Source organism: Motacilla alba, chromosome 2 (assembly GCF_015832195.1).
Source record: "Motacilla alba alba isolate MOTALB_02 chromosome 2, Motacilla_alba_V1.0_pri, whole genome shotgun sequence".
NCBI classification, from domain to species: Eukaryota; Metazoa; Chordata; class Aves; order Passeriformes; family Motacillidae; genus Motacilla; species Motacilla alba.
The window spans coordinates 136,874,078-136,886,499 of NC_052017.1; the positions used below are offsets into that span (position 1 = coordinate 136,874,078).

At 38.5% G+C, this 12,422-nt stretch overlaps 1 protein-coding gene across 8 annotated transcripts in view; it reads right to left on the reverse strand.

The window, feature by feature from the left end:
* The window catches only part of TRPS1 (transcriptional repressor GATA binding 1), a 214,351-nt gene that overhangs the window by 163,146 nt on the left and 38,783 nt on the right, over positions 1–12,422 (reverse strand). For 5 of the 8 annotated variants that reach the window (XM_038128267.1, XM_038128273.1, XM_038128272.1 and 2 more), the window contains exons 2-3: positions 11,936–12,094; positions 7,987–8,915 (exon numbers count right to left, since the gene is read on the reverse strand). In XM_038128267.1, the coding sequence (XP_037984195.1) occupies positions 7,987–8,915; positions 11,936–11,972 (966 nt within the window). In that variant the 5' untranslated portion in view covers positions 11,973–12,094. The remainder of the gene's footprint in view (positions 1–7,986; positions 8,916–11,935; positions 12,095–12,422) is intronic. The other 3 variants (XM_038128271.1, XM_038128270.1, XM_038128269.1) reach the window with 2 other exon arrangements.

Here is a 12,422-nt window from a genome sequence, read left to right on the forward strand (position 1 = left end):
TGGGTCTTTGATTTTTATTTTGCCCTTGGTCCGAATCCTACCCCTATTCTCTCTCCTCCTTTTCAAAATTCAGTCCTAAATTCCATCACGCCAAAGTAGTTTACGAATACTTCTTACAGAATCTGAAAAAAAATCACCAAGGAAGAGAAAATCTGCCCACTCCTGTAATCATCTATTTCATGCAGAAAATTCTACCAGTAGAAACTATATCCACATAAGAGATTCAACCACAAGGATTACATGCTCAGGGTAAAGCTGTCTTTGACCCCTGGCTTCTTCTGCAAGTACTGATTAGAATCCATCTGCACTGGAACATCAAACGTTAATGAATCCTTTTTTTTTTTTTTTTCCCCTTACCTGGGTTACATCTTTGGCTAATCAGGAGGTGAAAGGCTCCAGATCCCTTACCAATCTTCTGAGCCATCCAGTCTGCCTTTGCAATTACTCTTAATCTTCTAATCCTAAAATATTTTCTAATGCTCTTGTTTATTCATTTGCTTTGTGCAATATAGCATCCAGAACATTTTAACCACCCCACATTTATGAAGTTCTTCATGTCATGCAGGCCAGAACAGATTCCTGGCTTTCATGCAAGTTTGTGTAACACCACCCAGTTCTCTAACCTCCCCTATGGAGAATTCACTCCCTCTCACTCACTCTCTTTCTGCATTTTAAACTAGGAGAATCTTCAGAGTATATTCTTAAAACTATTTACTGTGATTAATTTATAGGTACATAAATCTACGTTGCACAAGTGAGGCAAAAACTCAGGGCAAACTCCTGGCTTTCTGGGCTGTTCGTACTTACCAAAACAAGAAAGCAAACTATTGGATCACATTCATTCAAAGTAAGTGCATTCTTCTTGAGATTTATTCTGTTGCCATTGAACCCAACACAATTTTTGTGTCATTAGAATTTTATAAGTATTTTTAAAACAAAGACTGTGACAGAACAATAACAGAACTTAAATTAAGGTCAGGAGACCAGATGTGCAAAACCAACAAAAGAAAGAAAGAGAAAATCAAGACTTTCATTTGCTAACTAGTGCTACTAGACTAGTATCTAAAGAAGCACCATTCCTTCTATTCTCTGCAGATAACATTACCAGACAGTTCCTTGGCTACTGTAAACTCACACAGCCTTAAAGGCTTAGAGGCAAACTTGCACTGATTTATCCCAGAAGAAAACCTAGTTGCTGTCCTTTTTCCCCAGGAACTCTATTTTTTGAGCTCTCATCCTTTCTGTAGGCTATCTTAGCAGTTTATGACTTTAAATATAAGCACTAATATTACTAGTCTCACCAACTGTTTTTATTAGTCGCTCTTCAAACACTACCAAATATCCCTGCAATAAGGTAAGGAATATCAACACATAAACAACTTCACTTTGAAGCCTGTGAGTATATATCACATCAGTTGCTCCATAAACTGCCCACCTGAATATTCTAATATTAGTATAAACTACTTCTCACTGCAAGGCAGCTAAAATAGCTTATTTCTGCCACAGCAAGGCAATGTTCCCAGGCACTTACTATGTAGCAGCTGACATGCTGTAAATCACTGCTTATCTTTCTGAAGAGTAAATGTGCAAACAACTCCACAGAAGTGATATAAAGAACTTCTACTGCATATAATCATAAAAATCATTGCTTATCAGCTATTGTCAATAGTTAAATACCTCTTCCATTTGCTTTTTCACATAAATTTGTAAATATGCGTGTATGCAGTTTTATATGCATAAGAAGCAAATACATGTATATGTCACTTCCAAGCAATTGCATATGGACTTCTTTATATGTGTGATTTACCACCACCAATTTCTCTACCTGCCACCATTTTTTTTTTCACGTCAGTTGTTTGAAAGAGATGACTGAATCCTGTGCTTCTGAGGAGTGACCCTCTAAAGTGTGCAAGGCAGCCTCCAAGCCTGATCATGACCCAGAAATAAGATTCAAAATAAACAGGTATGCCCACATGCAGGTGCAACACTCAAGAGAGCTTGACAGTTTTCAGTTTATCAGGGAAGTGTCCATGGAGTCTGCAACATGGCTGACATGAAGTGGGCCTTGTGAGACATCCACCTTAATGCAAATTCTGTTCTAACATACGCTGCAAAAACTAGCATGGCACAATGTACTCAACAAGATTGGGGTACATCATATGCAGCAACAGTTGTTCAGTTTAGTTAATTCTAATTCCTGTATTATGGACAATTAAGCCAAAGTCAGTGAGACAAACAATATAAAATTTGGATCCATTTCTAAGCATGCAAGAAAAATTAAATTCATTCATATGCATGTTTCTGTTTGCTCACGTCAACCACTTATGTACCTGTGTCACCTTCTAGGAAGCCCACTTGATGACAAAGAACTTTAAGAAGGTTTGATTTGCTAATAATACAAAAGAAAACGCTGTACTTGTTTAGGACTCCAATCTATAATTGTCACTTCATCTGTATGAGTCCCTTTGCCAAAATCATCAAAACGTAAAGGAAAATCTTTATCATGAGAAATGCTGCTGATTACAACTGTACCCCTAAAAATCCCTACATTTTTTTAAGTCTTACCTTCACAGCTTCATATTCAAGCTAACTGTTAATATAAGCGTGGAGGATAAAAAGCAGAACCTACAAATAAAGTCACTGTTTCTCATTCCACTGAATCCTAGTTAGACTAGACTTTATACTAGTCACACATGTCTAACCTGAGAACAGAAAACATGCCAGATTTGATACACTGAAATCCAGACCACTAAAAACCACTCAGGACATAACACCATGTAGACACATGGAACTCACTGGTGATTTATAAAGTACACAAAAGGAATAGCTTTACAGACTCTGTGTGGGCACTTCTACCACTTTCTAGGACACTGAGCAGCCTGCTGGCTGAACATCCAGAAACGCTTTTGGTTGCTGTGCAAATCTGGGAGAAGTTGTTAGCCTCATTTATTATATATACTTATATAATGTTCATTATATGTACTTATATATGTAACCAGTAGGTGAAGGGAGGTGGTTCTGCCCCTCTATTCTGCTCTCGTGAGACCCCACCTGGTCCACCTGGGGATGGGTATCCAGCGCTGGGGTTCCCAGCATAAGGCAGCCATGGACCTACTGGAATGAGTCCAGAGGAAGCCATGAAGATGATCAGAAGGCTGGAGCACCTACCCATGAAGAAGGGCTGGTCAGCCTGAAGAAAAGAAGGCTCGAGGGAGAATTTACAGCACCCTTCCAGTACTTAAAAGGGCAAGAATGCTGAAGAGGAACTTTTTATAAGGGCATGCAGTGACAGAACAAGGGGTGACAGCTTCAAACTGGAAGTGGATAGATTTAAATAATATATTAGGAAGAAATTCTTCGGTAGGAGCAAAATTGAGGCACTGGAACAGGCTGTCCAGAGAAGCAGTGAATGTTCCACCCAGAGATGCTCAATCCCTGGTAGTGTTCAAGGCCAGATTGGATGGGGCTCTGAGCAACCTAGTCTACTGGAAGATGTTCCTGCCTGTGGCAGGAGGGTTGGAACTAGTTTAGCTTTAAGGCCCCTTCCAACACAAATCATTCTGTGATTCCCATATGACAAAGCATTAGGCTGAGTGGCATAGGACAACTCTTACGATATTGGATGTCTAGAACTGTAGAAGAAAACAACTGTCAATAACCTCTTATTATTCTGTGTAGTAGTAGATAATGCAGTAATTTATTCCTTTTCTTTCCCTCCCCCCCACCCTCAGGTGCATTGAAATACAATCAATAACCCTAATGATGACTTTTATCAGGCCATGCTTTTTCAGAAATTTGTCTTCTTTTATGTCTGTCTCGATCTAAAACCATGAAACAATCAAAATCAGAGGACTAAATTTAAAATTAAAAAAATTTAAATTGCACATTCAGAATCTTTTTAATGTCAGAATAGAAGAGGAGGTAGATCTGTGCCAATGAGCTCCAGAACCAGGACCATGCTGAGCAGGAAGCACTTGCTCAAAGGTAGCATGCACAATATGAAGCAACCATAAGAACTGCTGAGCACTGCAGTATGTCTTTATTAATGGCTGCATAAATACCCTTCTCCCTTAGGACATGCCATCTGAAACCCTTACCTGAACGCAGACATTTCTGTCCTTTCTTTGAGGGACACTATTCTCTTTTAAAACACACCAGGAAATGGGGTCACGCTCCCTTTTACACAATAGCCTAATGGCTTGAACACTTGTTCAGGAAACAGGAAAAGTAGGTTCCTTTCCTTGCTCTGTCAGAGGGGATCCAAGCCTGCTTCTTCACCTTTGCTGGGCATGTCCTATGCCTTAACTATAGGCTGCTATGTGGAAGACAACACTCTCCAAGCCTGCTGTTGAAGCTGTCCCAATTACTGCTCATTAAAAAATTGGGGGTTAGAAAAAAGACTGCCTGCTCTCTACTTGCCAGCAATTCGCCTGTCTCCAGACTTTAACATACACATTAAAGAGCCATTAGATCAAACAGAGAAGGAGACTTAATCATACAGCAGCAAAGGCAATAGCTTTCAGCATCATAGCTGTTAACTTAGTCACATGAATTTTACTTTAAGTGAAGTCTTTAGATCCAGTATAAAGGCTACTGCTCTAGGCACGTCCACAAAGCCTTACACAGGCTCAAATATCCAGCAAGACAGAGTTGCCTATAGAGATTGATCAATTAACTAAATGTGAAGAAAAAGTAATGGGGGGCACATCAGCAAAAGATCCATTGAACTCACATCAAATATTATTTTGATAAAAGCTATAAAGCTGATTAACACATTCCCTGGGAATTCAGAGATGTGACAGTGAATGTTTTCTGAAATCTATATTGGCAAGAAAGTTAATCGCCCAGAAACAGCTGAGTGAATTTACCCAATCCTGTGGAATTTATTGTAACTCAATGAACCAAAAACCTTTGAAGAGAAAAATGGGAACAAAGAGTACAGGAGATTTTCAACAGAAAATAACATTTTCTAAAAAGACAAAGGAATCTTGCTGGATTAAATATTCATGTCAAGTTAAAATCTGCACAATAGGAATGCCAGAAAGACTGGATTATTTACACAGTTCTCAGACAAATTCTCTTTAGGTACTACAAAACACACTCCCAATATCTGAATACCTGTAGGTGAAACCACATGTATATTCCCAGTTTTGCTGATTACAGCCCCTAAAAGCTGCATTTAGGATGGGAGGGTGTTTTTTGGCTGTGGGTGAAGTTTACTTCACTTCTGTGATCCAAGTCCAAAAACACATTTGATTTCTTTTTCCAAGCCCTCAGCAAATGGACCACATCCCTAGATCTCTACAGATAGGACAGAAGATACTGCATTTTCCTGCACTCAGACATTTTCCCATTGCTTTTTGTTTGCCTTTGTTATGAATGCAAACTATGGGGCTCCATAGCATCCCTCACTCCTACAAATCTTCATATACCATCATCTCCAACTGACTATTGTGAGCCAGATCAAATTCAGTCATCTTCATCCTCTGGCTTCTGTGCCCAGTTCTGTGGCCTGAGACCATAAATCTATCGATAACTTCTAGCCTAGCTACAACAGAACAGTTTGCTAAGTGCAAGAGGATCAATAAATCAGATCCTAAGCCTAGTTCATTACTATTTCAAGTTAATTACAAAGGGATTATTTTCATTTAGCCCAGTACCTATACAAAATTATAGTGTTAATATGAACCAATTATTCTTATTCAGGTTCAGTTCCCTCTCATGTTATACGGGAGTTTGACTGAACTGATTTTAACTGGAGCACCAATCAGTACGATCCCTTTTCGTGGGGGGAGATGCCAGCCATTCAGATGCATGAGAAAAAAACCCTTCAAAATGGATACAGGAGTAATATAAACATGTGTGGATGCAAAAGAGATTTTCAAATATTCTTTTACTTTGCTCATGAGTCTCACAAAGCTGCTATATATCAGAGTGGGGGAGGAGAAAGCATAAAAATATTAATCAGTTACTAATCTTCTGACATGTTCTGGATCAATGCCTGGCACACATGCAATTGATGAAGTATGGCATTTGCCATACTTAAAGCTTATTTAATCTTCTATTCCCAAATTGACCAGGGAAAACTAGCACCCTTAAAAATTAAGTTTCTAGGTGCATGGTTTTTTTCTTTAAAATAAACAGCCAACATTGTATAGGCTGTCTGTTCTATTTTGGAAAATGTTTTTTGTCTGAGGAAAGACTGATCTTAAGTAGATTATCTATGGACTGTTTCCTACCGCTTTTTGTCTCCCCTGCAGTATCTTACTGCCAGAGTTTAGTAGACAAGTATAGTCTAGGTTCAGCTGTTTTATTTCTCATTCTATCAGTTCAAACTGAGATAGCTCACACATCTGTTTTATTTCTGAGAGCACTGCAAAGGAAAAGATTCCAGCTCATTCTAATCAAGCATAAACTTTCCTATAAATAACTAAGGACCTAACGAAACAATTGTTTGGAGGAAATGAAAGTGTGTTTAGAAACTCAAATTCCTCTATACTGTATGTCTGAGCTGTTCCAGTTTGAATGTCTTCCTGACAGCATGGATCAGTTGCTCTAAGATGCTGTCCCTGGAGTCAGCAAACTGAAACTATAGCAGGAAATCCAGGTATTAACATCATACTATGTGCTAATTATAAATCCTCATTTCACAATCTGATATTATTCACTTATAACCTCTTTTAACTACATCATGTATTTGCTTTCTAATCAGAGTTTGACAGGACAGAGTGTCTGACATGAGACAGTGATCTTTTAGTAAGACAGCAGTTCAAAGATTGCAGCTTTTACACATAGTAACAACCTTAGTTTGATTTGTTGTTCCACAAAGAAATTGTAGAGTTTCTTTAAAAAGACGAAAAGTTTAATTAATTTGAAAAGCTTCAAGTTCCTGACTTGTTTTCTGGTTTTGGTTTCTTCCTTGATGTTAGATGTTAGCCATCTTAACCTGTCTTGCAAAATTTCTTTCCTATAGCTATGGCTTCTGCAAGCATAATTTCCACCTTTCTACCTTTTTTTTTTTTTTAACATACCCTGGGAGTTTTATCTGGTGATTACTACAATGTTTCCATGTATGCAGTCACTTGAAAATGGATGGACATTTGAGCATGTATTGTATGCAGACTTTACTTTGGTGTCATTGTTCTTAAAAGCTGAATTTTTGTATCATATAGAATACTGAAATATCCTACTGTATCTCTCAGTTCCAAAAGTCCAAAAAAAAAATTTAAAGCATCATCAATTTTTTTAAACAAATTAAATAGTAGCCGATAAGAAACTAACCAAGAGTCCATGAAAAACTTTTGAGTTCACTCCTTCATGGTAAAAATAAGATTTTTTTTCCCCAGCAGTATCTGTAGTTTTTTTCCTACTTCAACTAGATGACTGAGGCAATAATCCTTTTCTTACAGGCTTACTAACATGAAGGACAGCATGGATTAGTGTTACTTTTTGAAATGTTTTAAATATCCATTGTGTATACTGTTTTTCTGGCACTAGACAACTTCAGAGCTGCCAAGACTTGCCATTTATTTTATCTTAATAAAGAATCAATAAGCCAAATCTTGACTCCCAGCAGCTGATAATTTAGGATTACATTTTTAATTTCCAGCTGCTGTCTTTTGTCTATCTGGTTGTTATTTTTCATTATTATTTGCTCTTTTCTTTCTGTGACAGTAAATCCTTCAGATATGATTACCAATTCAGCCATTTGCCTCTTTGCTGAATAAGATCTCTTGCTATTGATTACCATAACGACTAAATCCTACACAGAAATGTCACTGGTCAAAAAGCCAAATACTGCTCTACTGTACAAGATGCTCAGCAGAGCTACAGAAAAGCCTGGCTAAAATAGACCAAAACAGTTCTAGAGGCTTAAGCAGGTTATATGAGATACAGAAATCACGTAGGTAGGACAGGCTTTGCAAGATCTGGCTTTGCAGCTGAGAAGGCAGCGACCAGAAGCAGGGAGGCTGGGAGCATACAAACCTGCACATCGTAAGTCCCATTTAATAGGACAGGCCTCTGGGAATTGATGTCCTGCAGTACCCCTGAAAGCACGGTGCGGTTGACTTTCTGGAAGTCTTTGGAGTGGCTGAATTGCACCATGTTGTGGAGAGCCAAAATTTTAGTGTCGAGCTCAGCATCCTGCCTGGTGCGGTTGTGCAGTCCTAGGTGGTACTTGCGGAAGTGTTTGATGAGATCTGTGGGGTCGTTCCCATAGTAACCATACCCACAGATGTTGCATTTGAAGTCCTGAAGCTCTGGAGACAGAGGCGCTGGGTCTGGATTATCATTTACCAACAAATCTGCTTTTGATTTGTTCAGCCTTAAACCCCCATCTGAAGGCACTTGTGGGTTTTTTGAGGCCATGGGGACCGGGCTTGAGCCTTGGCCATCAGTTTGACCACTTTGCACTTGCACTGTTTCATCTGAAGCTTTTGGCGACATCTGATGCTCCTCATTTGTCTCCGCTGCATCTCCTGACGGGGTACAGACCACATCTTGGGTGTCATCTGCATCTGATTTTTGAGGAGACTTCAAGGGCTCACAGATTCCCCCAACAGCTGGAGATGAGAAAGCCAGCATATTTCTGTCTGTCACCTCATCATGAGGGAAGGATGGAACATTTCCTCCCTTATTGTGGCTTTCATAATTGAAGCCAGCCTTTTCACTCAGCACTGAGCTTTTCAAGTCCTTTTTAACACTGGAAGATGGCTCTTGGACATGCATGCAAAGTTCCTCCGTGTTACTTAACTCTGCCGCATCACCCTGGTCAGTGTTTTCTTGCATCTGCTCTGCAGAAAATTCTTTTTTCCTTCCAGACTCTTCACTTTCAGTACCTGTAGACTCAAGGGTCTGTACCTCACCTTCACTAGCAACGTTTCTTAGAGGGGGATTCTTTTTCCGGACCATATCTACCACAGAAAAAGAAATAAGAAAGGGAAAAAAAAAAAAAAAGAGAGAGAAAAAAGAAAGAAAGAAAAAAGAAAGAAAAAAAAGAAAAAAAAAAAACCTATAGAATTATTCAAGATATACAAGATATGTAACAGATTATAAACCTGACACTTTTAAAAACATTCTGAACTATATGAATACATTGAGTACATAGACTTTACAGAATTTTTGTTGAACAGGTTTTTAAGCTATGCAGAAAACTTTTAAAAAATTAGTGCACTGAGACTAAACTTGACTAAAAAGAGAACTGTAAAAAACCTAAAAAAATACTTCCATGAGAATCCATGAATTTCAGGTTTCATTAATTTTTGGGATGATAATGGTCTGGCAGGAAGAATTTCAAATTAATGCTTCTTTTAAAATAATTTTAAAAAATTAAGGGGAAAAATAAACTTTTGAAGTCTAAAGTTCATACATAGTACATTCACATATAACATAGCTTTGCAAAAACAGACCTAAAAGACACAATCTTAAGAAGAACTTAAGTTACTAGGAAGAAAACAGATTTAGGAGAGTAAGTACTTGAGGTTTCAGAGAAAGTATTTTCCTAAGCAGGTATCAGTTTCCATACAGCAAAAGTTCTCCCTCCTACTGCCCATAAACTTCTAACAGGATTATATGGATATTCTAGAGTCTAGTCCCACAGTCCATTATTCATGTAATTAGTTCTATTTGCCAAACAAAGAAAAAACTAACTTTATTAGGAAACCCGTTGTCAATAAAACTTTACAGGCCTGGATCCAGACATTTGACATCACTGTGTGGCTGAGCCAGGATCTGCCCTGAAAACACCTGGAATCCACATGGATCTCATCAGCCAAACCTTTCAGTCCTCCTTGCAGACATAGCCACTACTGCTAAATCTGCAAGTACACTTCCAGGATCCATTTAAGAAAGCTGAGACAGGACAGCAATAAGGATCAGAGAGAAAGGGGGAGTCTGCCACCAATGAGTTAGCTGCTTTCTGAACAGGAGAGATTATGGAAGGATAAGCAAACACACTATGCAGGTACGAAGTCAAATTCCTCTTCACCTTCCCCACTCTATTTAAGAGAAAATATATATATATTAAACTCCCCTGCCTTCTCAACTGTGTGGTTCTGGATTTGATATTCATCACCAGCTGGTTTGATCCATTTGTGTTCACATGCTAACTATGGGCAGAAGACAGATGTGGCCCAACTTTTCTATGCTCTTAATCTTTGCCACTGCTGTATACAAGGATGGATGTCTCTCTTTGCCAAATTGTGTGTGGTCTGGTGGCAGCAGCCTGCAGTACCACACATGAGATGTGAGCCACAGTCTCAAGTCTGAGCCCCCATTCCCAGGCCAGCCCTGGCCCAGCCCTACAGAGGCACTGGAGATATACATTGCTCTGCCAAGAGAGGACCACCTGGCGACTCTGGGAGCAGCACTGATGTGCTCCAAATGGTGCTGTATCCAGACCTTTGAAAGCCATGGATGACCTTCTCAAAACAGTACTTTGAGAAGCAAGGCTGGGGACAGAGGTTAAAAATAAAAGAACAGGCATCTGTACATCCTCTTTTTTACATCTGCTCCACATGAAAGGGCACTATATGCTCTGTTGATAAAAACAGAAAACTTCTTAGGGGAAATGTTCAACTTGTGTCTTGGGCTGGCTCTGTTGTCTTTGTGGTTGAGCTGATCCACAGGCAGCATAGGCTACAGCAAGGCGGCTTTCACACAGAATGCCAGCTCATGTTACAGAAATTTTGACACTCCGTGTGGTCTTAATAGGTTTCTTAAATGCCTACTGCGATTCCTTACTGTAGAAGACACAAATGCTTGGGAACCAAATGCCTTCTCTTTAAAATCAACTACACCTACCAGGGGATGTGTGAACTAAATCGGACTCTCTTTTTCCCCAATAACTTCTGAACCATGAAGTCACTCAGAACTCAGAGAAAATAAATATTTTTTGCTGTGGTAAGATTACTATTACAATATAGACTCAGCCTACTAAAACAACATGCAAACATACATAATTCAAGGTATAAAGATAGTCGTCAGCCTTTCAGCAGTGCTACTTCTCTGTGAGACTCCATGAATGCTCTTGGTTAACATACACAAAATATCTGTATCTCTGGTAGGTGTTCAGCTAAGTATGTACTTTTCTCCTGGTTACACATCCCGAACCATTTTTAAAATAACTTCCGTTTAAATGCAATTTGTGGCAGAGAAAGAAGTCCTGACTGCACAGTGAAGAGAAATCAGAAATCGAGAAAGTAAACATCATGACTGTTACCTCAGTCAAAATTAAACAAGACTAAATGCAATGTCCTAAAATGTTTTTGTTACAGATATTTTTGGCAGATAAGGGAAGCTTAGAGATTTGCTATCTTCGTGGCAACTGACAGAAGAGAGTCAGAGAAAAGGACAGAAAAAAAGTCCCTTTAAAGAAAAGAAAAGAAAAATCTAGACTCTATACAGGCTAACTGGACAGTAGATCTAGCTACTTTAGTTCTAATTTTCCCAATACATTTGTGAGTCTGTGTTGTTAATAGAGAGGGAAAAAGGAAACGTTATCTGCCTAATGGAGCTTTTTCATGCAATATTCTACACTTGGAGAAAGAAAGGAAAGAAGAAAGAAGATAACATTGACTTCCTTAAGTTGAATTTAAAAGTATTTTCCCTCCTTTTTGCTTTTAGCTTTTGAAAAATCAGCTGTCATTTATTTGATATCCACACAAGGGGACAGTAAGAAAAGACACAGGGATTTTTTTGTTGGTGAAATTCCACCACTATCATTTTTCAGAGACATATTATGTAAATAAAACTACATTTGCAATACTCCTAAATTGAAGAAACCATCCCTTAGCAAGTAATAAGTTAGATACAGAAAGAATATAGCCACTCTGAAATTATTATCTCTAAGACAAATAACAGATTGCACAATGTTTTATTGTGTGCCAAGAACGTTTTCGGTTAACAATTTCACTTGAAAAAATAGATCACATACTTGTAAAATCATACCCAGCATTGACTTCATAAGGCATGTGGCTTTAGAGTGCTTTTTACAATTATTAATTCTATTAGTCAACTAGCAGGCGGGCTAATGCAATTGTCTTAGAAGATGCACGGAAGACACAGAAGACATTTTGAGAGCTGATCTGTATATCTGCAAAACAAAACAAAAAAAAAAGGTTTTCCTTCCTAAATGATGCATTCAAAATATGGAGTTCACTTAAAAACATTATTATACCTACTGTACATTCCCATGCATCTATTGCTGGACACTATACAAATAGTCTGCTGTTCTCTATTTCCCTCAAACATGAGAAATCCCATGGCTCTCTTCTCCTCAGACACACGTGCTCTTGCACACACACACACTCACACAAAAAGACAAAAAATACCTCCGAGCTAATGTTTACCAAACACAAAGTCTAAAGCAACTTTAAAGTAACTGTTGAAAATGAGCTGTAGAAAGAAAGTGTCTTAAAAAT